The sequence below is a fragment of the Sesamum indicum genome, linkage group LG3, assembly GCF_000512975.1.
Source record: "Sesamum indicum cultivar Zhongzhi No. 13 linkage group LG3, S_indicum_v1.0, whole genome shotgun sequence".
NCBI lineage: Eukaryota > Viridiplantae > Streptophyta > Magnoliopsida > Lamiales > Pedaliaceae > Sesamum > Sesamum indicum.
In genome coordinates, this window is record NC_026147.1 from 7,274,678 (window position 1) to 7,298,683 (window position 24,006).

Below are 24,006 nucleotides of genomic sequence, written 5' to 3' on the forward strand. Positions count from 1 at the left end.
CATATCTCCTCAAAGTATGGATGAATCTCAACATGTTTATGAATTGGAATGCCATGATGCTTAAATATTTATGCACGTATGCATCTTTTTTCAGACTCAACGCCGATGTTGAGAAATGGAGAGACTGGTGACTGGATTGGTACCTTCCAAGGGCATAAGGGTGCTGTGTGGAGTTGTTGCCTGGATAAGCATGCTCTACGTGCTGCCTCTGCATCTGCGGATTTTTCTGCGTACGTGGTTAAGTTCTCAGCATGACTTCTTTTTTTACAGCAAAAATTGAAAATCAGATTAAATGCTAATATTTGAATTTTTAACTACCAGCATGTAGAAATTTGTTCCCAAATTCTGAACTTGGTTAACCACCATGATTAGCTTTATACCCTAATTGAATTTGGCTGCAGGAAATTATGGGATGCATTAACTGGGGACGAACTGCACTCGTTTGAGCACAAGCACATAGTTCGTGCTTGTGCCTTCTCAGAGGTACCTGTTTATAAGTACCGAGTACATAGGCAGTGTTTCTTGTCTTGGCCATATGAGCTATTGGGATAGAAATACTTCCTATTTGAAATGGGTTTTGAGAACTATTTGTCTTTTTCATGTCTTCCAAATATAAAGTGCTAATACGCTCTTATCTTTTCTTATTTGAAGTGATTTAGGAACAATTTCTGTCAAGTGAGGGATTAAAATTCTATGACTTATAACTAGGATATGTCTATAATTAGATTTGCTGGATTGTGATCATGAAGTTTTTTTTCAATTTGCAGGATACCCACCTTCTGCTAACTGGAGGAATGGAAAAAATCCTTCGCATTTTTGATTTAAATAGGCCTGATGCACCTCCCAGGGAAATTGAGAAGTCTCCTGGTTCAGTCAGAACTGTTGCTTGGCTCCACAGTGATCAAACAATCTTAGGTTCCTGTACCGATATGGGTGGGGTGAGGTATGTAGTCATTGACAATTTGATGTTATTTCTTTAACTGGTTGCAGCAGCAGGAGAAAAAATGTCTGTTCAAGCTGATTTTTGGCACTTGAAATTCTTTGCGTTCAGTTTGATTTGTTTCCCTTTTGGAGAAATCTTGAAATGGAAAACGACCTGTTAGAGATGTATTGCATGCATTCACTCACGCAGGAGTGTGGGCCGTGATGACATGAAGGTGACTCATCATACTGTATTATATGAAATCCTATTAATCACCACATCTTCAAACAATATATCAATTTTCATCCTTGCCCTTTGTCCATAATACAAGTCATGGTTTGATGCATTGGAATGGATATATTGTAAGTTCGTCCTTTACCTCACATCCACTGATACGTCAGTTTCATCCTACTTTTTTTCACAACGCATGCTATTTGTCTAGGTTTGATGCATTCGAGATGTTGCAATTTCTTGTATATATGTCCTCATTTCAGAAAATCTTATTGTTGACAACTCCTAGTCTTTCTTAGTGCCGATTAAAATACTTATTATCTCCTGATAGCGATTCAGTTCATCCATGTTGGTTATGCTTTCAGCAAGTTAAAAAATGTCCTGTTCCATGCGTTGACATTCTTAGATATATATTTTATGTAATGTATGAACTGACACCTGTAGGTTGTGGGATGTGAGAACTGGCACAATTGTCCGGACACTTGAGACCAAATCCTCTGTAACCAGTGCTGAAGTGAGTCAAGATGGCCGCTATATAACCACTGCCGATGGGTCAACTGTTACGTTCTGGGATGCAAATCAGTACGTAAATTCATCAATTCTATCTACTTGTCAATCTGTCTATCTACTTCTGAATAAAATGCTTGGACAAAGTTATTTTCACTGGTTTAGCATGTATAATCATGTGTGAGCACTTATGCAACAGCTTTGGGTTGGTAAAGAGTTATGACATGCCCTGCATTGTGGAATCAGCTTCATTGGAGCCAAAGTATGGTAATAAGTTCATAGCTAGTGGAGAAGACATGTGGATTCATGTATTCGATTTTCACACAGGAGCAGAAATCGGTGAGTTTGCTATTGTCTTTTAATTCTTAAGGAGGATTCTAAATGTTTTTCTTACTTTTCACATTTTGATCTTGATTTTGGCTCTCTCATGTAGGTTGCAACAAAGGCCACCATGGTCCTGTGCACTGCGTGCGTTTCTCACCGGGAGGTGAATCTTATGCCTCTGGATCTGAAGATGGGACTATTAGAATATGGCAGACTGGTCCTCAAAATAATACCAACCAAGAGACTTCGGGTTCCAATGGACCTATCCAGAATGTTAAAGATGCAGCAGATGAGGTTGCTCGTCAGATTGAGAATGCGCATATTGCCGAAGAAGATAAGACCGTCAGTGAAAAGGCACAGGCTGGATAAACAATATATTGTGTTTTAATGTGTTTGATATAGTTTTTGCCTGAGTCAACGGGTTGTATTGGTGGCGTAAATGTTCAGCGATTTGTCTTTTGAAATAAAGATGAAGCTTAATCTTGTTATCTTTTACATCCCTTGTGAAAAAAGTGTGATTGAATGTGCATCTTTTGTTTATTTTATGATTGAAGAATGACTTGCTGTCATACTGTGAGCGTTCTTGCCAATTGAAACAAAGACGCTAATACAACTTCAAACAGTTCGTTGTTTTTGTTTCATGGTGATCGATTTGTTTGTCAGATGGGAAGAGGCCAATTTTCTGCTACATAAATTGTGGAGGAGGGCAAGTCCGTTGATCTACTCTATAGCAAACTTGACTTGATAGAATTTGTGAAGTTCTGATCTCTGTTCAGATCTGCAGAATTGAGGGAGTTTGGTTGAAGAAATTTCAGTTAAGTGGAACATAGAGATGAAATAGTGATAGTGATGCCTGTTATGACTACATATTCTGCTCAACCTTTCCCTCATTGTCAGGAAGTTGGTAAGGCATGAATTTGATAAATTCTTTATAAATTTACTCCTGCCTGTGCTAAATCATGCTGTTGAATTTGCACGCATCCAATTCAACTAACTTGCTTGTGTGTGTGTCTGTGTACAACAGACATTTCATGTATTCTTTGTGTCTCAAGAGGCTAATAACTGTGAGCTTTTAGGACAAGCTCGGGCAGCAATACATTTCAATAGAAAACAGTGAAACAAAAAGTACTAAAACCCAGGAAATAGAAACTAAGGCATCAAAGAGATACCCAAAAGGAGAGATGAACTTGGTCACTCCTTTTGCACTATTTACAAGAAACAAAGTGATAAATAAAAAAAGGAAAACGAGGGAGGCCGTCAAACACAAACTAAATATTTTAAAGATGACTAGTAATAACTCTATTGGCTCTGCACTTCTTCTGGTTCTAATCAAAGCCTAGCAATGAAAGGTGATAGAGCAGCTAACAGTGCCTTGGGGCATTCCTCGTGTGGAAGATGGCCACAACCAGATATCGCTACCAGTCTCTGCAGGACGGAAAATAATGAGGATGTTAGAGGATGTTCAGGTAAAGTTGATCTTTCATTTCACGATTTGAGCCTACCAAGAGCACGTCTGATACCCAAAGGTTTGAAAAGCCATGTTATAAATCTCTATCAGTATGACCAATCATGAGTAGGAATGAAAGAGAGTAAGAAGACAGCTTACAGAATTTACAAGTTTAGAAGCCATGGTTTGGACAGAGTTTAGAGGGACAAGGAAATCCTCAGCCCCCGTGATAACTAAAACTGGCAAAGTTTCTACTGCTTTCAGCAGTGATGCTGCATCCTGTGGTGATAAGACTGTTTCATATGAAAGTTTTCCAATTTCATGAAGCGCCTCATCCCAACCTTCTACATGCAGTGGGGCCTGGTGTAGTCCAGAGCAGAGGAACAATAAATTGTTAAACGAAGGATGCACATGATACTTCGCTGGCATATATCTAACTTTCAAACAAAAGATTGATGGGGAAAATCACCAGTAAATATTGCTAAGGATGATATGCAACTCTAGAGTAAAGTAATTCTCATTCACACAGGCCATCTAGTACACTCCACAACGGGCTATAGTACATACCAATCGCTATCAGCTAAATTCAAATGCAAAAATAGATCGAACAAAATTTTGGAAACTATTTAAGCGGCAGTCACTGTTGGCATAAAGAAACAAAAGGGACCACCATGATTAAATACATATGCATGGGTTCTCTGTGATGTTTCATGTGAAGCAGCTGGTGAAAAAGTTAAAATTGTGTATTTCACCAAAAAGGCACCGAAAATGCATACATCAAACTCGAAGGTGGTCACAAAGTCCCAATTGGGAGGTGGCAGGGGAAGGGTATCTCTAAATAGAGGAAAAATACCTTGTATAGGCTTAAGACTTCTGTGGTTAGTTTGGTTGCATCGTACCAAGCACGGCGATTAACCACTTGAGTTATTTCTGTTCGAAGAAGAGGACGCACCAAGTGCTTTTTTCCAAGAGAAGTGCGCAATAGTATCCTCGCAAAGGAGGGAACCAATTCCCTTGACAAGCTTACGTTAAGTAGCACAACCCCTTTTATTTCAAGCTGAGAAACACACCATATGAAATTATTAAGTTAGCAACCAACTTTCACAGAGCTACTCCCTAAAAGGTGCACATAGTCTCCACTTTATTATTGTAAATTCAATAAAAATGCACTCTGGGATTTCATCTCAAAATTTAAGACCTCTAAGATGAACTTACATGAGCTCTGGTTCATATACACTTTGCCAATGGTCAATGACCAAAGTCAAAGATAAACTGACCTCAGTGTGGTCATATATCAAAATCCATATCTCAGTATAGATCAGCTTTCAAAGATTTTTTTCAAATAACACAATGCAGCATATTTCATCTTTCACATCTTGTCATCTTGACAATGATACCTCACCTTATCAAAACTTTCTTACGTGTTATTTATGATCTCATCAATATAAATAAACATTCAAAAATAAAAGAAGTGTATCCACAACAATGATTTGTAATAAAGTTAACAAGTATATAGCAAACGGGAACCTAAAATATCCTCCATTCATTCTTAGAACTAGCACCTTGGTTCCACAAAATGACAATTTAGGTGTGCATGTATGCAATTTGAAAAGAGTATTTAACAAAGTTTACACCGGTAGCTGACTCACTTTCATAGAATTTGCTGATGACTGAACTTTTTGTGCAGCCTTCATGGCAAGCAGTCCACCATCATCATGCCCAACAAGCACGACTGAGGAAAACCCCATTTCCAAGCAAAAGGAAAGAAGCAGCTCCACCTGAAACGCAAAATGTACTAAAATGGTGAAACATTGACATAGAGAATAGGAAAAAACATTAGACTAACAAGTCATGTTTCAAAGTATAGTAGATGCATTATGTATTTAGCTTGAGGATGTGCAGATGCACACCCATATGAGTTGCAATAACCTGGCCCGGGCTATCACAACTGTGCAGATATATGGAATTGATCAAACTATGTTGGAGAAGCATAATCACGCCATGATGCAATAAGATAAAATGATTAGATGAGTTTAAAGCATAACCACAACTAAAGTTCTTAAAATATTCTATTAATTCACAGAAGATAACTCCCAAAATTGTTCTTTTTTTGAGTAACCAAATGAGTGCTGTCATCATAGACAAGAAACTAATGACTAAAACCAAAATTTTAACAGAAAAAGAAAGAGTTAGTAAATGATCTTCGAGTATCTGTTAGTACTTGATTGAGATTATTTCTTGAAATAGATTTTACATTTACTACTTTCCGTCCTATTGTAGCGCCTATTTTAATAACCACTAAATGATGTCATGATCTGGTCTTAAATTGCCAATGCAGCAAATGAGAATATAACCAGCCTTAGAACAAGTACTCTACACATCTGATCTTATTAACGTTAAAATACATAAGATAACACTTATGTGCAAGAATAATCACCTGATTGTCAATCTTGTAAGGATTACTCGATTGATTGTCCTCCCATTCCTTCTTTCTTGGCCTTGATGTCAAACCCCATCCAGGCCTGTCAAAAGCAGCTACGGTGCAACCAATTTGTCTGGCCAGAACGCCCATTACTTTTCTCCATGAGAAGACTCCCCCTCCAAATCCATGGATTAAAACAATCCCAAATTGTTGATTGGCCTCCAGATCTTGTCCTGTTGGTGGAGGCCTCAGTTTGGTCTGTTCATCCTCCTCAGTATTTTCATTTAAGCTCAAGATAGGTACATGTTCGGATAGTGGAGATGTCGGAGAGGTGTCCAGGAGAGGCGTATAGAGAGGGGAACTGCTGCTATGGAATTGGTTACTGATGCTCCTGTGAATATTGTATTGACCTTTTAGTGGTATGCTTTGGGAAGGCTGGTTAAAAAAGGTAGTGGAGGACAAGGAACGGTAATGCGATCCTGGCATGCTTAGCTTGTAGTGAACTGTCAGCCCTTGACAAGAAATGAATAAGCTGTCTACATCAGCAAGTAAACAAACTGGAAACTCCCCATCATCACGGACCAAACCTGGTGCTTTTCTCCTTGTTTCACCATCACTTCTAAAAGATTTTCCAGCAGATGGAGTGGGTGATCGTGGAACCTTCTGATAACCAGAGAAAACCGTTTTGCACGAAAGAACCTGTGTGATTAGGTGACGAGATTAGACTGTATTACAAGCTGTTACTCTTCAAGGCAACTTTTATAAGAACAGGAGATTGAAATTCCAATTATAGTAATTTCCAGATTAACTTGACTAATCCTCCTAGAACAAAATAGGTATAATTGCAGAACATAAATAGGTTTGGATGGTGAAAGAGGCCAGAACTTTGAAGAACTTACTGCTTCTGGATCAACACGGTGAAAAATAAGTTTCCTCCTAGCTTTACAACTTGTGCGGTAGGCAACAACAATGTGTCCCAGAGCAAAAACTACAGAAGAAAGAAACAAGACAGGCATTCCCCAAGATTTCTTCAGATGGAGCCTCTTCCTTGAAAGAGAAGCTGAAGCTTCAGCCTCAAGTTGAGAATTGAAAGTGAAAACACAAGCCTTGACGGATAGGACTAGTATTGAAACAAAGGAGCAGAACGATACAGTTCCAAGATAGGGCCCATGGGACAGTGCTGGCCCATCGCAGATTGAATATACACCTGTTAGCATTCAACAAGACCATAACAGCCAGATCAATGTTCACAAGTTCAAGAAAGCCATTGAAACTGTTAAACTCATAGTTGATCCATCATGCCAAAACTCAACTAAAATAGCAATCTAACTGAATGATACTTGTAACACAAATCATTTGAATAAATCTACCAATTCTACATTGAACCCAGATAAGGTTTGTCCGAAAGAAAATCATTTGCTCTAACCCAAACTTCTTGAACTGAAAGAAATATTAAAATGCTAGCTAAGAAAACAAAATGTAAGCATAATAATCAAGTTTCTGAAAAGGGAATTTCAAATACCATCCACACTAAAATTCTATCATAACATCAAGAATATGTGAATTCACACTTCAGGTCATAAAATACATAGCCAAAATAGAAAAGCATTCAAATCTTGAATCGCCATCTTGTCGCCATTAGCCATATTAACACCAAGTTCTCACAATGACGGAAAAGGAAACAGACAAACAAAATAGAAGCACAATGAGAAAGTAAAATCAACCCTAGACACAATAATCTGAACAATGTTGCTGGAAACAACCAAATAGGAAAGCAAGATCGAGAACATACAGGTGATGATGAGAGATCTGATGATGGAAACAAGGGGAATATCCATAAGCGAGCTCTTGAACGCGTATCTCTGCAAATGCTCCCTAAAACTATAACATTTTACACACGTGAAGCTGGGAATTAACAAACAAGGCAAAACGGCGTCAGCCACCGAGACCACCACCGGCAATGAGACCACCAGAAGCGACGCCACCATCACCACCATGAAATACACCGTCCGTACGCCCCTCCGGAGCTTCTCCCACCAACAACTGCCCTTCACCACCATATTTGCTTCCCGTTTCCTTTCTTGGAACAACAAACTCAAAAATGAAAGCAATAATCAATTTGAAACTTTTTTCAAGTAGGGCCGCTGGCAATGCGGTGTCGGAAGAAAATCAAGACCCTGTAAGAAGAAACAATAGCCGGATGCGCCTGGGTCCGAACGGCCATCTCCCGGCTGCGAAACGACGGCCGGCGATTTCGCGCTAACGCCAAACGCCGCGCTAGAATAAATTCAGGGATTTCCTGATCCTCTGCTTTCTCCAAAGATTGAAAAAACAGAGAAGTAATAATCTTTGTCTGCTTTTTCTTACCCCTTTCCTTCAGAATAATGATATATACTATTTTATATCGTCCCAAGTTCTTAATTTCCTTGTAATTTGTCTCTCCTCCGTTTTTGTGCGTGAGATAGAAAGTGGAGAATCAGTGTGTGTTCTGCGTGTTTAAAAAAATTGAGGTCGCTTTGATGAGAGAGAGAGTGAGTGAGAATCAGTGTATTTTGCGTGTATTAAAAATTAAGGTTGTTTTCTTAGTTTTGTCGAATAAATAATTAATAAAATAAGACCTCATTTTAACATTTTGAATTTCAAAAAAATATCCTAAAGAATATATTGAAAAAATATGATAAGTAGTGGGAAAAATAATGCGATTAATATTATTATCACAATATTATTTCCGTGCTCAAATTTTCATTGTTTCATATCTTTTATCATAAAATAATATTATTCCATATATACACATCAGACTATATTATAATTAAAGATTGGGACTAAAATTTTATATATAAGAATCTTTTTTATAAAATTTATCATAATTATAAATATATATTTTTGTTGTTTGAAAATTTACCAAAAAAAATGACGATATCTGGAGAATAAGCATCGACTAACTCTGTGTCGGCATCGACTAATTCTTCATTGTTTAAAAGTTTCAAATATTTCATAAAATTAACGACTATCAAATAAATAATCTATATAATAGAATATTATAACAGTTACTTTTTAAATATTTTCTTAAAAAATAACATTTACAGTTATATTAAATATTAAAAAATTCGTCGTACTAAAAAAAGAGAGAGAGAGAAGAGATTATAGAGTTGATTCCCATGCCCCTCCTAAAGCTGGTGTTTTGCATGCCTGTCAGCTTTGTTATTGGACGCATCTGCCCTTGTGTTTTTCTCTTTTGTGCATCCCCAAGATTTTTAAAAAAAAAAAAAAAGTAACTTTTCATATGACGGAAATGCCCTTCCTCCGAGATTTTCAATTAAAAACAAAATAAAATTAAATAATTCAAATCCAAATAATAATATGCATATATAATATGAAAGAACTCAATCTGAATTTTTATCCAAAATATTTTTTTATTATATATACGTGCACATTAAAATTTTCACACGTATCTCTTTTTCTTTTTAAATAAATATTTAAAATGGCAATTAGTAAAAAGAGAAAAAGGAGAGGGCAATTAGGGAAATATAGCAAGCAGTGCCAAAAAAGAAAAAAAGGAATTGAAGCGGTTAGCAGGAGGGTGAAAATTCCAAAGGCAGCGGCGGCCGAATAAACGTGACCGTTAGTAACAGAAGGGATGGTGTGGTGGTGGGGGACCAGAAATCTTAAATATTATGACGCAGTTAATGGGTCACCGTCTCCAAGTGGACCCCACAATTCTGGCTCTAGCCTGTCCTTCTCTTTGTCTCCACGTGGCGTCCCATGACACCCTGTCTTCTCCCTTTTCTTCTTCTCTCTCTTCAAATCCCCATTTGAACCTCCACTCTAACGGTCGCATTTTTCAAAATTATTATTTTTTTTTAATTTAAATTGGTGGGAGTTGTTTTTTGAAATTTGGATTGAATTTTTGACCTGATGATCACCTAAACTAAAAGTCATTTATATTTAAATTCAATTTTATTTTAGATTTTCTTTCCTAAGGCCCTATATTTTGACTTATTAAATTGAATAAAAATATTGTATAGATTATTGAATTATTTACATTGCAGGATGGAGACTCGAGTTTTGAAAATAAATTTGCTGTTATTTACTATAGCGATTGAATAATTCAATTCAAATAGTAAAATTTGATAACCAGTAAAATTACCAAATAGACCCTCCATCGTCTTCAACTTCATGGTCGTCTTCTTCCCCCTACTCGATCTTCCTCCTCCCCCAATCAGCGCCCCCTTTGTCTTCTTCTTCCCTTGCTCTAGCTCCTCCCCTGCAGAGATCAACTGGTAATATTTGTCATTGAACTACCTTTTTTCAATGTATCTTTTACTTGTAGCGAGATTTATCAACTGTCAAAAATTAAAAAAATAAGAGTAAAATAATTCAAGTAAACTTCGGCATAGCAATGAGGAAAAAGCTAAATATATTGATTGATAAATAAATTCGTGATCAGTCTCTTAATTGTCCATTTAAATAAAAAAATAAAATAAAATAGAGAACTGAAAGATGCAGAACCATCAACCTCTTTATCAAAGTAAACCATCTACAACTAATCTCAATCTTTTTTTATCATATATTTAATTCAGATTTATTTTATCACGTAATTATTCCTACATTCAAAGTAAACTAATCCTAAAAGTCTTCCTCTCTCTCTCCACATTTGCTCATTGTGTTTTTCTAAAAGAAACGAGCACATTACTCGTTTAACTCATTATATTGGATAACATAATTTTTTACAGTTAAGTCAAAATATAAAAGAAATATATATATGTAATTCGATCATTGTGATATTTGTAGATGGATTTGATCTGAAGCTCATAAAAAGAAAATTATAATGTGCATATATATTCGATCCAACACATAATTTTTATTTATTTTTTTATAAAATTATGTAATAGATGAATTTTCAGAAAATGTGAACATCTGAGTAATGGTGTAGATTTAGAGATGATGATCCAAGTGGGCATAACACTTATTCAATCAACCATAATGTTGTGCTAATTTTATCTCCCAAAACATTATTGCTTACTTCCTTTATTCTTGACAAGAAATAAATGTTCAATTTTACTTTTTAAGATTTGTCTGTTATGCTTTAAGGCCTAGTTACGACAACTACTGCTTAACATGGTTCTTGTTAGTGTCTTTTTTTGAAAAAAAAAAAAAAGAATTATAGCTGGTCGATTAAATTTGTGTTTAAAATTATTTTATTTTTTTTAAATTCATTTCTTGACGTCACCACCCAAAAATTTTAGTTTTAGTCTCTTATTGGTCCATATGATTATTTTCTTCAAGAAAATATGACTGAATTTTGACTTTCTAAAATATAAAATAGTGAATTTAAATTTGTATTTTTTCACCTTAGATCTTTAAAGTTCTATATTAAAGAACAGGGTCGTGTTGTGCAGTTAAGCATGCAACTTTAAATTTGGATGCTGAATGTGGTTGTTTGAAAGATATGTTCGTGTCTCAGAAACGCGACTTGACCATGTTTGATTTTTTTTTTTTAAGAAAAATAATAAAATTGCCCCTATGAACTAAACCATATTCGAATTTCATGAACATTTTTCAGCCATATTTTTGTTGAAAAATGACCAAAGAGATCAATTGCGACAAAAATTGAAGTTTAAAATTGCTAAAAGTTGATAAACTAAAATGATTATTTACCCTGTCACTGTTTTTTTTTTTTTTCTTTTTAATGAACAACAATAGTGCAATTTAATCAACAAAAATGAAACAACCTCAAATAATTTAGAATCTGCCTTCCATATTAAATTTTTTTATTGGAAATATTCTTAGTACTGAGTTCCGTCGGAGTCTTTTATGATATGAAATTATTCAAACATATTCAGAAAATTTGCACTTTTAAATACATTAATTTAAAGACTATAATTCTAGATAAATTACAAATTTCTATAAGGTTTTGCATAATTATGAATATCTCATTATTTGAAAAAATTATGAATAATCCCTCTGATATTTGGTGAAAATGAAACTATGTAGTTCTTGGATAGCGGTTTAGAAATATCAACTTTGCCGTTATTGTAATTTTGTCTTTCTTTCTAAAAAAACTTGAAAAAATTTTAAAAAAAATGGATGAGGTGGATGCATTTTTTTAAAAAAATTGTAGAAGAATTATCCACTTGGTCCAAAAAAAATTAGAATATTTAAAAAAAATAAAATTATAATTCATAGTCTACAAGTACATTTGAGTCAACTCACTACAAAAATAGATGGATATCTAACTGATTCGACTAATTATCAGATGATCGTTAAAATCAAGAGGTATTGATTATTTTGTATATAATAATGAGGTATTTATAGTTATGCTAAATAACTCGTTGAAATTTACTCTATAATTTTTTCAGTCTGAAAAAAATATAAATAAAAATAAAATGATAATTTTTTTTTGCAAGTAACCTATACCATGGACAGGTCCACACCATAATTGATCTTACATCACATCATATGGTGAAGCCCTTTTTAGCTGTGCAAGAAATTCTGTTTCAGCTTTGATTTCAAAAGTTTGTTGGGCCCCCTTTAATTTGCTGACACTTCTGCAGTTTAATTTTAAATTCTACAGCTTGCTTGTAAAAAATATTTTTTATTTTATCTATGAAATATTATTTAATTGATTATTAAAGTTATTTTTAATATTCTTAATTTTTATTTTCAAACACATGTCATTACTAGGGATGGCAACAGACGAGTTTGAGGGATTTGCCAAAACTCGAGACCTGATCTCACGAGTTGTACAATATTAATATTTTCAAATATATAATAAAAATAAAAATAATACTACTATAAATGTATAAAAACTATTTATATTTTTCTTTTGATTTATCAAAATATTAGGTTTTTGTACTATGTAAAAGTATAAATAAATTATATATATTTATATATAAACAAATATATAATATATAATTATGTCTAAAAAAATAAAAAAAGAATCAAGACAAGTCCGAGTTTAAACTACTAAAATCCCGGATCCATCCCAAAACTGGTTTAAAGTTTTAAAACTATCACTAAGCGAGCCTGGGTCTGGATCCATCCCAGACCCGTTACTATCCCTAGTCATTGTTTTAATAGGGGTGGCAACATGGGTGGAAACTCATGGTTCCAACCCCATCCACCTAGTTTTGGGTTGGTATAAAATAATCTAATATGGATTCTATATGATTTTGTTTAAGTAAATTTAAATAGATTATGGGTCCTATATAGGTTCTAAACGGGTCCTGAATAGGTTCTTCATATTTAATTTTCTATTAATTTATAAAAAATAATTTTAGTAATATAACAGAATTGATTAAAGATAATAGTATAAATTATAATTATGAGTTCACTATGGTTTCAATATGGGTTGGTGATGGGTCTTAAATTCATTAGAATTGATTTAATTATACTATATATTACTAACTACTTTTACAATTTTAACTTTTTTACAATTTTATGAGAAACAATATTTTCAAAATTAATTTGGTAAATTATTATTTTTTTAAAATAATGAGAAATAAATTAAAGAAAAGTGAAGAATTTTATAAAATAGCCAAAACTTGTAATTCACACGTGACCATTAAAATTCTTCCTTTTTAATAAATTAACAGTATATAATATTATTATAAATTTCAATGAACATATCAAATATCAATATCTGATAATAATTTATAATGAACTAACATGTAATATTATTATTGTGATTGAAATTTCACAATTCAATTTTAGAAAGAATCAAGAGAAATTAATTGCACAACTATTCATCTCATGATTTGTTTTGAAAAATGCAGTAATTTTTTAATATTTTACAAACTTTTCATTTTATATTTAAGAAATGAATCTTTAATATAACCTAATTACTTTCCATAAACAATAAATAACACAAATTTAATAGTATTATATTATACTATAAGTTGTATTAAAAATATTGCCATTTTATTGTTATTATCTGAAATTTTAAATTTTATAAATATTAAATATAAAAAATTGGGTATTATCGACCCAATCCAATCCATTTGCAACCCAATCCATTTTAAACCCTTTAATTCAAATTTATTTTAAACCAATTCATTTGGACTAGATCCCAACCTAACACAATCCACCCATTTACCACCTCTATATTTTAGTAAAACCATATCACTGGCTAAAAAATTGGGTGGCGTCAATTTCAATCTCCACCACGAGTGATGACATGCCCCCGAGATCGTATATTGCTTGTAGGGCTACTTACATCGTACTCGCCACAATCATTTGATTGAAAGTATCCATTCTTACCAACTAAGCCAACAAATCTGAACATACCATTGTTATAACTTGTTTGAAATGTTAACGAACGAAAATTTGCTTTAGAATTTATTTGATTATTGATGTAATTAAGCTCAAACGAGTTTAATTGAATCAAACATGAATCAATTTATGTTGTTTTGGTCCGTCAAGCTTAACGAATCAAGTTCGAACGGGCTATTATCAATTTATTTCAATTGAACATCGAATAGTTTTGTTTATTTTTCAGCCCTACAGATTATTGGGCCGTTGGGCTGAACACTCTGAAGCATTTCATTCATTCTTTGCTTTCCTTCAAATTCAGACCATGGTCCATGGGTGTGAGCCCATGATGAAGTTTTTGGGCTTGGGTTGTAACGGGCCCAAACATCTGGACTTGGGTTCACAGCTCTAATAAACTAACTTAAAACATTTATTGCTGTAAAATACAGGTATAACTTCAATTTGAACATTTATTAATGTAAAATACAGCTCCAAATACTCTTTATCAAAAGATAATGTGGGCTTGTGGATATTTATCTACTTACATGGTAGAAATTGTAGTTTTAAGGTAAATAGCAACGAGTTATTATGAAATTTTAGTATAATTATAAATATTTTTTCGTTAATTTGTTAGATTTTTATTTATTTTTTCTAATAAAATAATTAAAATATTCTTAGAAACTATGAATTATAATTCTACTTATTCTTTAAATTTCTTTTACATTTTCTTGTGGACTACATAGGAAATAAGGAATTTTCACCTAGTTATTTATTTTTGTTTTCAAATTTCAATTTTTTTTAAAGCTAGGGAAAAGTGGACATGTTCAGCTTATGTAGCAGGAATACATAATTTTATCAAATACCAAAGGAGGATATTGATGACTTTTTAAAAAATAAGAAAATATTTGTAATTTGTTGTGGTTGACGCTTATAGTTTATCATATTTATTATTTTACGAAATTTCTGATGTACTCGATAGGATTCTGTTTATTGTTATTTTATAAAATTATTATTGTACTTAAAAAAAAAGGCTGAATATTTTCTATACATTGTATGATTTAACTGATAGTTTCTATCCATACAGCTCTAAAATCAATTTAAAAATTTATTTATGAACATTAAACTCTACAAAGATAGTTGAAATAGGGGGATTGGTCAACAATATTTGTATCAGGTTTAAAATATAAAAATGTTCACATAAATCATGATATTACTTGGGATTATATATTGAATTATTTCAAAAAAAAAATTATATTGGTATTTATTTTCATTACATATTTTCTAAAATATATAGAAAAAATTATGTTTGAAATGACTAAAAAGTATATATCAATTTATGGACTGAAAAGTTTGAAGATTTAAATTTTACATTTATTTTTGAAAAAAATGATTTACTTATTTTTAGAATATATTTAACAAATAAAGATACTTTTTGAAAATAAATTCAAAATGTTTTTAATAATGTGTTTCTCAGTGGTGTAGTGGACCAGAGAGGGTAGGGCCCCACAGAAAGTTGGTCTACCAACTCCCTTCCAATCCATTTTCATTTCCACCAGCTAAGTACCAACCCGCGGTTGGTGAAATACCACCGTATAAAACCCCCATCGCGTCCAAATTTTCTCCACGTCCATTAGCATCACCGCAAAATGTCGCCGGAGCAATCAGCCGCCCCACCCCCACCGCCGCCTAACTTCTGGGGCGACATGCCGGAAGAAGAATACTACGCCTCGCAAGGCGTCCGCAACTCCAAATCCTACTTCGAGACCCCACACGGCAAACTATTCACCCAATCCTTCCTCCCCCTCGACCCTACCCTACCCATCAAAGCCACCGTTTTCATGAGCCACGGCTATGGCTCCGATACCGGCTGGGTGTTCCAGGTGCCTCAGCTCCGTTTTCATGAGCCACGGCTATGGCTCCGATACCGGCTGGATGTTCCAGAAAATCTGCATCAGCTACGCCAATTGGGGCTACGCCGTCTTCGCTGCCGATCTCCTCGGCCACGGCCGCTCCGACGGGATTCGGTGCTACCTCGGTGATCTGAACAAGGTTGCAGCTGCTTCTCTGTGTTTATTTAAGAGCGTGAGAGTTAGTGATGAGTATAAGAATTTGCCGGCTTTTCTGTTTGGAGAATCGATGGGTGGGCTTGCAACTTTGTTGATGTACTTTCAGTCGGAGAAGGATCTGTGGACTGGGTTGATCTTCTCAGCGCCGTTGTTTGTCATTCCTGAGCCCATGAAACCATCTAAGGTAATTTTTCCTGATGCTGATGATTTCAGGTGTTGTAGATTAAGTTTTCCTTTTTGTCATCCCTAACATCACGTAGTTTACAAATAAATGGAGTATATGTGTTAAAGCAATTCGATGAAACGACTAAAATCTGCAGGGGCATCTGATCATTAAGGAAATATTCATTTTGGTCTTCTGATATCTTGAGTTTTTTTTTTGGGGGGAAAACTTGAGGTATATACCGTAAGTGTGTATTATAAGGTCGTAAAAGTCTTTATTTTTAAGATAATTATTATTTCGTTCTGGTGCTAATAATAATAGCAATTTGTCTCTCAAGACATGTCGGACTATAAATTTTGAGAAATTGTAAATCAAAATAATATTTTGTACCTCTCTTAATAAAAGACAAATTTCTTTTATTGCTAATACTTTTAATGCTATAAAATGTTTTTCAAATTGAATGAATGAAAAGAAATGGGAGGACTTATTTATAAAAGTTGAAAAAATATCATTGAATGATATATCCAATATAAAAACATGATCTTTTTAGAATTTATAATTTTTCATCCGAAATGGATGTATCGTTTAATCCAAATGGCATATCATTCCGCCCAAACGAATCAATTCACCTAAAGAGTTTCATCTAATGGCCCATTGTTCCACCCAAAAGTTTTATTTAATGGACATATTATTTCAATCAAAGTATACACTTATTTGTCTGAATTGACATGGGTAGATGGTGATCGAGCTCTGGCAACATCATCCACGTATAGTAATCAATAACTTATTACAATTTAATCCGATCGATATAAATTTATTCTTTAATTTGTCATTTAACATTTTCTAACAAATTAACAAATTTTTCATCTTTTGCTATGATAATGTTTTCGAAGGTACACTTATTCATGTACGGACTACTGTTCGGATTAGCTGACACATGGGCTGCGATGCCGGACAACAAAATGGTGGGCAAGGCAATTAGGGACCCTGAGAAGCTGAAGATCATTGCAAGCAATCCCAGAAGGTACACTGGGAAGCCTAGAGTGGGAACAATGAGGGAACTAGCAAGACAGTGCGAGTACGTGCAGAACAACTTCGACAAGGTCACTGTGCCGTTTTTGACTGTACACGGGACAGCGGATGGGGTGACTTGCCCAACGGGCTCAAAGATGTTATACGAGAGGGCGAGCAGCGAGGACAAGACACTGAAGCTGTATGAAGGATTTTACCACTCCTTGATACAAGGTGAGCCCGATGAGAGTGCCAATCTTGTGTTGGCTGATATGAGGGCTTGGATTGATGAAAGAGTTGAGAGATATGGCTCAAAATGTAACGGCAATAAGTGATGCCAGGGATGAGGTTTGGTTGGTCTGTTGTGGGCTTTAAAGAAATGTGGTTGGGACATAATGCTAGGAAGATGGAAATGTATTGGGACATGGGCTGGATACATGGAAATGTGTTGTACGAATTCTATTAACATTTAATACATATTTCTTTGCTGGAATTTACTTTGCTGGTGGTTGGTCAATGGATCAGGATAACTTGTCTATGTTGAAATGGAGGTTGGTAGACCTAACGGAAGATGGGACATGTGGCAGGTAACATACTGCTTTTTGAGGCTTTCACGTACTCCCGGACTCTAGTCAACTAAATGTCCCAACAATTGGTTTATGTGTGTTTGAATGTTAAGATGTAGTGAGGAAAAGATGTAAGAAAGGAAGTGCAAAGAAATAAAACACAAATACTTTATACTTGTTTTAATTTTAAATTTGATGCAGAAACGGGGTAAAAAGATGACAAATATAAGACATGTAAGTTGAAAAGCTGTGTTCCTCAACTCTTCTTTTTTTACCTTTACCAGTATAACCTTATCTATTAACCAAGAAAGAATGATATATAAGAAATTGAGAAACTCATCAACTCGTCTTAATCTTATCAACTGAAGATGTTTTAGTTGAGGCAAAGGTACTTTATATCTGCTGCTCTGCTGATAAATGAGTGACTGATAAGCTTGGTAATTTCACTGGTTCCAGTTAAAAATTACTAGTTTGTTGTTGACATGCAAATTAACGATCGAAGTGAAAACTTCTGAATGGAGATTTAAATGGACTATATCAACAAGAATTCCATTGTAAATTATCCATCCCGAACATCCAACACCACAGGTGAAGTTATATTCCATCAGTTTATAACTACTTCACCCCTTCTGGAAGAAAGCCTAGCCACACCCGGCAACCGCGTAATGGCTCTACCGTGATAGAAAATGAGAAATTTCGGAATAACTAAGATTTGAAAATAATGATATAACACCAACCTAGAAGTATAACAGCATGCTGTATCTCCGGGAGAACAAGTAATCTGGGAACTCAAATGGGCAAAATTTATTAGTCGGAGGCAAATACATACAAAACCCATATGGTGTAAGATTGAAGTTTTGGTTCCTTGTTTGTGACCAAGTTTCGTTGCTTCTAAGTTGCACATAGCAACAAAAATAAAAAATACAAAAACCAGATTACAAGAAATAAGAAAAATTATAGCATTACAAACACTTGACTGATAACACAAAGTTAACCGTTCACACCTTGGATGGCCAAGTCGCTTGTGCAGACATAATGATGCCTACGATGACACCGAACAGCCCAAGTGCACTGCCAAATATCTCTATAACCAGGATCTTAACAAAAAGGGATGAGTTTTGTGCATCAGACAAAGCGCAGCTGCTTCCTATTATCCCAACGCACAGCCTTTGTGACAGCAATAAAGAGCCAACAAAGTGGAAGAAAACATCAGTCGGCAGAAAAATATGGCTTTAAATCCAAGCTCATAAACTACTTAAAAGAGCGACGGAAATATAAACTCACCCACAGACAAGATTTGCAAAGCCCACAATAATTCCAGATGCAAATATAGCATAGCCTGCTCTGAGGGACTCTGCGTCATACATCTTAGAAGAAGGTACACTCTCCAGCTTTGTCTGAAGAATGATAGCCACAATTACTCCATATATGGCGACAGCCTCACAGAAGATCACACTGCGAGAAGGATGAAGATACAAAGAGTAAGTGATAAGACCAGAAGTCATAATGAATAATAAGAAACTCATGTATTTCCAGCTCAACAACACTAGTCATCCCAACAACCACTGATGACTTTCGCTAGTGTAAATCCAAACCATTACTTTCAAGGCTATTTGAAAACCTTAATTCTGTTGATTAATCGTCTGGATAGACCAACCTGACAGAGATGTCATTTGGTCATTGTGACATTAGTAAAACAATTTGCATATGATTTCTCTATAGATCCTTCATCTACTCAGCACAGGTACCATACACCACAATGTATACTGAAACTGGACACCTTTAACTGCTGAAAATACAATCAGCTTGAAAATGCCAGAAATCTTAAAGCTGGATATGGCATTAGAATTTTAATAAAGCAACCTCAGATGCAGAAACTTTCTTCGTTTTGTTTAAAAGGAAACACAATGGAAATTCTTGTACAAGTAAATCTACGATTAACATTAATTATTGTATCCATTTTAATTTCTTTATGACATTCAATCTATAAAAGGAGCTTTCAAACTGATAATCAGTTCTTCCCTAAAAAAGAAAAGGATGAAATTTAGTTTTCCTTGCTTTTGCTTGTCGTTTTCCTCCACTAAATCCTAGACTTCAGTGGAGATTAGAACTTGATGAATGATGTGACTGGCTAACAGCCAGATTTAAATGTTCAATTATGCGCTCTGGAATATTTATATTCTCAATTATTTATACGCATGGGAGAGTCTGAATATATACAGGCTACAGCTAATCTGTACAAAATTCTAGAGCAATAACAACAGTTACTTTTGAACTCCGAGAACTTCCAATATGAAAACTTCGGTAGTCCTGTTAGTCCAAAATATAAAAGTCATTCACTTCATTTAACTGTTTAATCCATCATACTAAAGAAGGTTTGACCTAGTTACAACAAAGAAATGGGGAAATTAAAAAGAGAAGCGGAGACACAACTGATGAGTGTGCATCAAGTCCATCACTTTCCTGATACAAGTTTTTGAGGAAATGAGTTGAATTTACTACACAAATACATACCACACATACATAAGGTCACACGAGAGACACCCTAACAGCGACTCTGAAAACACAGAGGGTAAAATGCCTCAAGGGGATTCATACTGAGTGCTTTCAGAGGGAATATTTAAGAAAATAGGCTCAATTATGTACTTCATCTTGCCTTCAGTTTTCACTGTTGGATATTACTTAAAACTAATTTTCTTAGTCATTATTCACTGTTTGATATTTCTTCATGCTACCATCTAGGAGATTGGCGAGTCTTCTCCCCCAATCATAGATTCAGTATCAAGAAGTTGTGGTAGACATCAGCATCCAGGAACTCAATTTAATCCATATCTCCCATCAATCAGATTTTTGAATGATTGATTAGTAACGTCAGATTTCACGTTCTAATTCCTACACAATCCAATCCCCATGTCTTACAACAAGCAAATCAAACAATCAGCGCGACAATAACTGAGCAGCAATTACGATTTCCTAAACTCGTCCCGCTTAAAACAAACAGCATTTTCAAAGTTAATTGAAAATATATTACAACTCAGATTTGACAAGGTACCTGATTAGGTTTTTGGAAGTAATGCGAGGAGCTTTGATAGCAGCACCAATTAAACTACTCCCTGTTATATATATTCCCCTACAGATTCAAAAAAATCAGGCAAAACATACCACCGAAAGATTCAGAAGAAGTATATATGCAAGTATGGAAAATACCAGGCGGCGCCTAGGACAGAGACGCCAATAGATATAGCAATTCCGATGGCGGAGAAGGTGTAAGGAGAGATCTGGACCAGAGCCTGTGACCATGAGCTCGATGACGTCACCATCGTGTTTTACACTTTCTTCCCCTTCCACTCTCTCTCTCTCTCTCTCTCTCTCTCTCTTCCTCTCTCAGATCGGAAAAGAATCAAAATAGTTTTCTCTGATCAGAGAGAATCAATCAATTATGGGAAGATTGTATGTCTGGGCTAAAAAAGGGGCCTGTTTTATTTGCAGCTGTATGGGCTTTAAGTGGAAGTTTGGCCTATTGGGCTCAGATTTAAAGCCCACTATGATAGTGCAGTCATTTGCCCTTGTCTTTTACAATTTTTTTTTGTAAAATAATTACAACAATACCCACGGCATTTAGATTGTTCATGATTCAGGAATGGGCTTTCGGGTTTGGGTAGTTCAGGTTCCAATCCGATTGAGTTTGATTTTTTTTTCTTTTTAAAAATAAAATGGGTATCAAATAAGGCCATATTTATCCACCCGGTTCCCCTATTCGGCAGTGGGATTCATTTGGGATTCGTAATGAGATTGCACAATATGGGACAATGTAATGCTATGTTTACTACCCAGGACATTAATAACAACATATCCTTATGCATCTGTTTACTAGGAGGGATTATATACAACACTTGTAAGACATTTACCTTTTTGCCCCCTTCAAATTACGAAATTACATAGTCAGCTTATCCGTTCTTCATTTCTCTTTCCCCCCTTTTCCCCTAAATTTGATTTATCGACATTTTGCGGCAAAGGACGAGATTCCGTCCGATTCCTTCGAAACGACGACGCGAACCACCATATTTTGGGTAAGTTAACTGTCACCCACACATTATCCGCATGCTGGTACTTAATTTTTGTACCGCTTAAAATGTTTTGATGAAATCGTATTTTGATTTCTAGGGTTTCTCAAGTGCCCGATCCTCTTCGTACAGACGGCTAATTCCGTGGGTTCCTAACTGCTTCCGAACATAATACTGTGAGGTTAACATTTATTCCCAAAGCAACTTGTTCCCCTTCCTTGCATTTGTTTACTCGCCTTTCTATCCGCTGTTCTGATACGAAAAATATTTTGTTTATTTTCTTAAAATAAGTTACTACTATATCACATACAATACTTTTTTGCTATTGTTACCTGTATTTTGGGCAATTTAATTGCCTTGATTTTTGTCAGTATCCTGGAATACACCTGGTAAGTGTAATGTCATCTGTCTAATTGGTTTTTCTATTCCTTAAAAAATGTAGTTCATTCACGACTGTGACTACTGTATAATTTGATTATTGCCGTCCAGGTCAATTGCTCTGTTTGTCAATAATATATGTTACTATTACCGTAGGCTTATCTTACAATTGACTTCCTTGGATCATCATGTTGCATCCTTTCACTTTCATTCCATAGGGCAACGTAGATGGAGACCCCTTGTTCCAAACACGATTTTAGTAGTAACGATTCCGAAGCTAGAACGGATAGTAGGCACCGTTCTTCTGTCTCAAACGACCAAGTTGTGCATTTTTGCTATTGTGGTAGGGATGTGGCCGTACGCACTTCATGGACCACCCTAAACCTAGGTAGAAGATTTCGCGGGTGCCCGGGCAATGAGGTTTGTTAATAAATAAAATAAATATTTAAATTGTGCAAACAATGTTTGGGGGGATAATTCATATACGATACTCTCAACCGTATACGAATTATCCCTACATTCGTTGGTCTTCCATTATCGAGGATAGCTACATATATATCACATACCGTTCTTTTTTTTTTCAGGGTCATTACTGCGGTACATTCCAATGGGTTGACCCCCTAATGTGCCGTAGGTCTAAGGAGATTATTCCTGGACTGTTGAACAGAATTTTCAAATATGAAAGTCGGATGAAACATTTAAATGAACGGCTGCAAGTGGAGGAGACGCGCCATTCTACATTAAGAAATTATTTAATTGTCTTAATATTTGTTTGGCTAATGACTATTTGTATTGCGTTTCATGTCTAACCTTGCTTAATTCCTCGTACTGTGTATATTTCTTTGTTAACTACAGTTTGCATCCACGCTTTGATTTATGCAATATTCATTATCGCATGCGCTGAAATGACAAGTAAGTGCTCCTAAATCTGCTAGGTTTAAATTATTTTGCCTACTTGATGTTGTACTGTATATTCTCTCTAATCATTTATTTGTCAACTGTGTACTGTTTTCCATTTCTCATTATTATCACTTTACAGAAGATTAATAATCTGCTTTGGCCATTGGTTTTACCTTATTTGCAACATACATATCTTTACATCTCAAATGCTTATTATATTTAAAGCATAAATCTCGCTCAACATTCGTATGGTGTTATTTTGCGTTTTAAATATAGGTTCTGTGTTATGAGTACATTGTACAATTATATTAGTTGACTTGCTAGTTAATACTAGGAACTTCCATTGTATGGTGAACGCTACATTACTTAACGTCATATATATGAAAATAGGCGCCCCTTAACTTTTCCCAATTACCCTGACTATTCCCTCAAATCCGATTTTAATTGCTGCACAGACATTCATTCATCTAATTGCCCATTGCCCAACTACTTCATTTACCGTGACAGAACTTTCAACATTAATTGGGTACCTGATCAGGGTCTTAAATTTGATGCGAATGTTAGAAATTGGAGGCGAGATCCCATTGTTTCCATCTGCTTCATATGCATTTACCACTAAGGCCGCTCCAAACCCAGTGATTATGCCAGAATGTGGGATTAATTAAACCCATCTACCATAATTTAATGCAACAGACACATGAATTAATGTATGTGGACCTACTACTTTTCATCAATACGATATGTACAGTTTTTGC

General features: G+C 34.9%; 4 protein-coding genes across 5 annotated transcripts in view; 2 read left to right on the forward strand and 2 right to left on the reverse strand.

Annotated features, from left to right (window-relative positions):
• LOC105157548 (serine-threonine kinase receptor-associated protein) overlaps positions 1–2,537 on the forward strand; it is a 4,794-nt gene extending 2,257 nt beyond the window's left edge. Inside the window, exons 2-7 of the mRNA XM_011073957.2 lie at positions 95–230; positions 402–483; positions 768–943; positions 1,598–1,735; positions 1,860–1,999; positions 2,094–2,537. Of these exons, the coding sequence (XP_011072259.1) occupies positions 95–230; positions 402–483; positions 768–943; positions 1,598–1,735; positions 1,860–1,999; positions 2,094–2,353 (932 nt within the window). The 3' untranslated portion in view covers positions 2,354–2,537. The remainder of the gene's footprint in view (positions 1–94; positions 231–401; positions 484–767; positions 944–1,597; positions 1,736–1,859; positions 2,000–2,093) is intronic.
• On the reverse strand, positions 3,032–8,392 carry LOC105157549. Of its 2 annotated transcripts, XM_011073958.2 has the most exons (7): positions 7,646–8,391; positions 6,753–7,060; positions 5,869–6,552; positions 5,081–5,209; positions 4,285–4,488; positions 3,591–3,791; positions 3,032–3,409 (listed from the first exon to the last, which is right to left on the reverse strand). In XM_011073958.2, the coding sequence occupies exons 1-7, from the start codon at positions 7,911–7,913 to the stop codon at positions 3,314–3,316; spliced, it is 1,890 nt and encodes a 629-aa protein (XP_011072260.1). In that variant the 5' UTR covers positions 7,914–8,391; the 3' UTR covers positions 3,032–3,313. The 2 variants fall into 2 exon arrangements, with proteins under 2 accessions (XP_011072260.1, XP_011072261.1); XM_011073959.2 differs by lacking the exon at positions 3,591–3,791 and having other exon boundaries at positions 7,646–8,392.
• LOC105157552 (caffeoylshikimate esterase) lies at positions 15,669–17,840 on the forward strand. The gene is made up of 3 exons (XM_011073960.2): positions 15,669–15,983; positions 16,045–16,353; positions 17,226–17,840. The coding sequence occupies exons 1-3, from the start codon at positions 15,750–15,752 to the stop codon at positions 17,676–17,678; spliced, it is 996 nt and encodes a 331-aa protein (XP_011072262.1). The 5' UTR covers positions 15,669–15,749; the 3' UTR covers positions 17,679–17,840.
• Positions 18,692–21,345, reverse strand: LOC105157553 (V-type proton ATPase subunit c''2). Its single transcript, XM_011073961.2, has 4 exons — positions 21,117–21,345; positions 20,962–21,039; positions 19,194–19,364; positions 18,692–19,076 (listed from the first exon to the last, which is right to left on the reverse strand). Exons 1-4 carry the CDS (start codon positions 21,227–21,229, stop codon positions 18,908–18,910), a joined length of 531 nt encoding a protein of 176 aa, XP_011072263.1. The 5' UTR covers positions 21,230–21,345; the 3' UTR covers positions 18,692–18,907.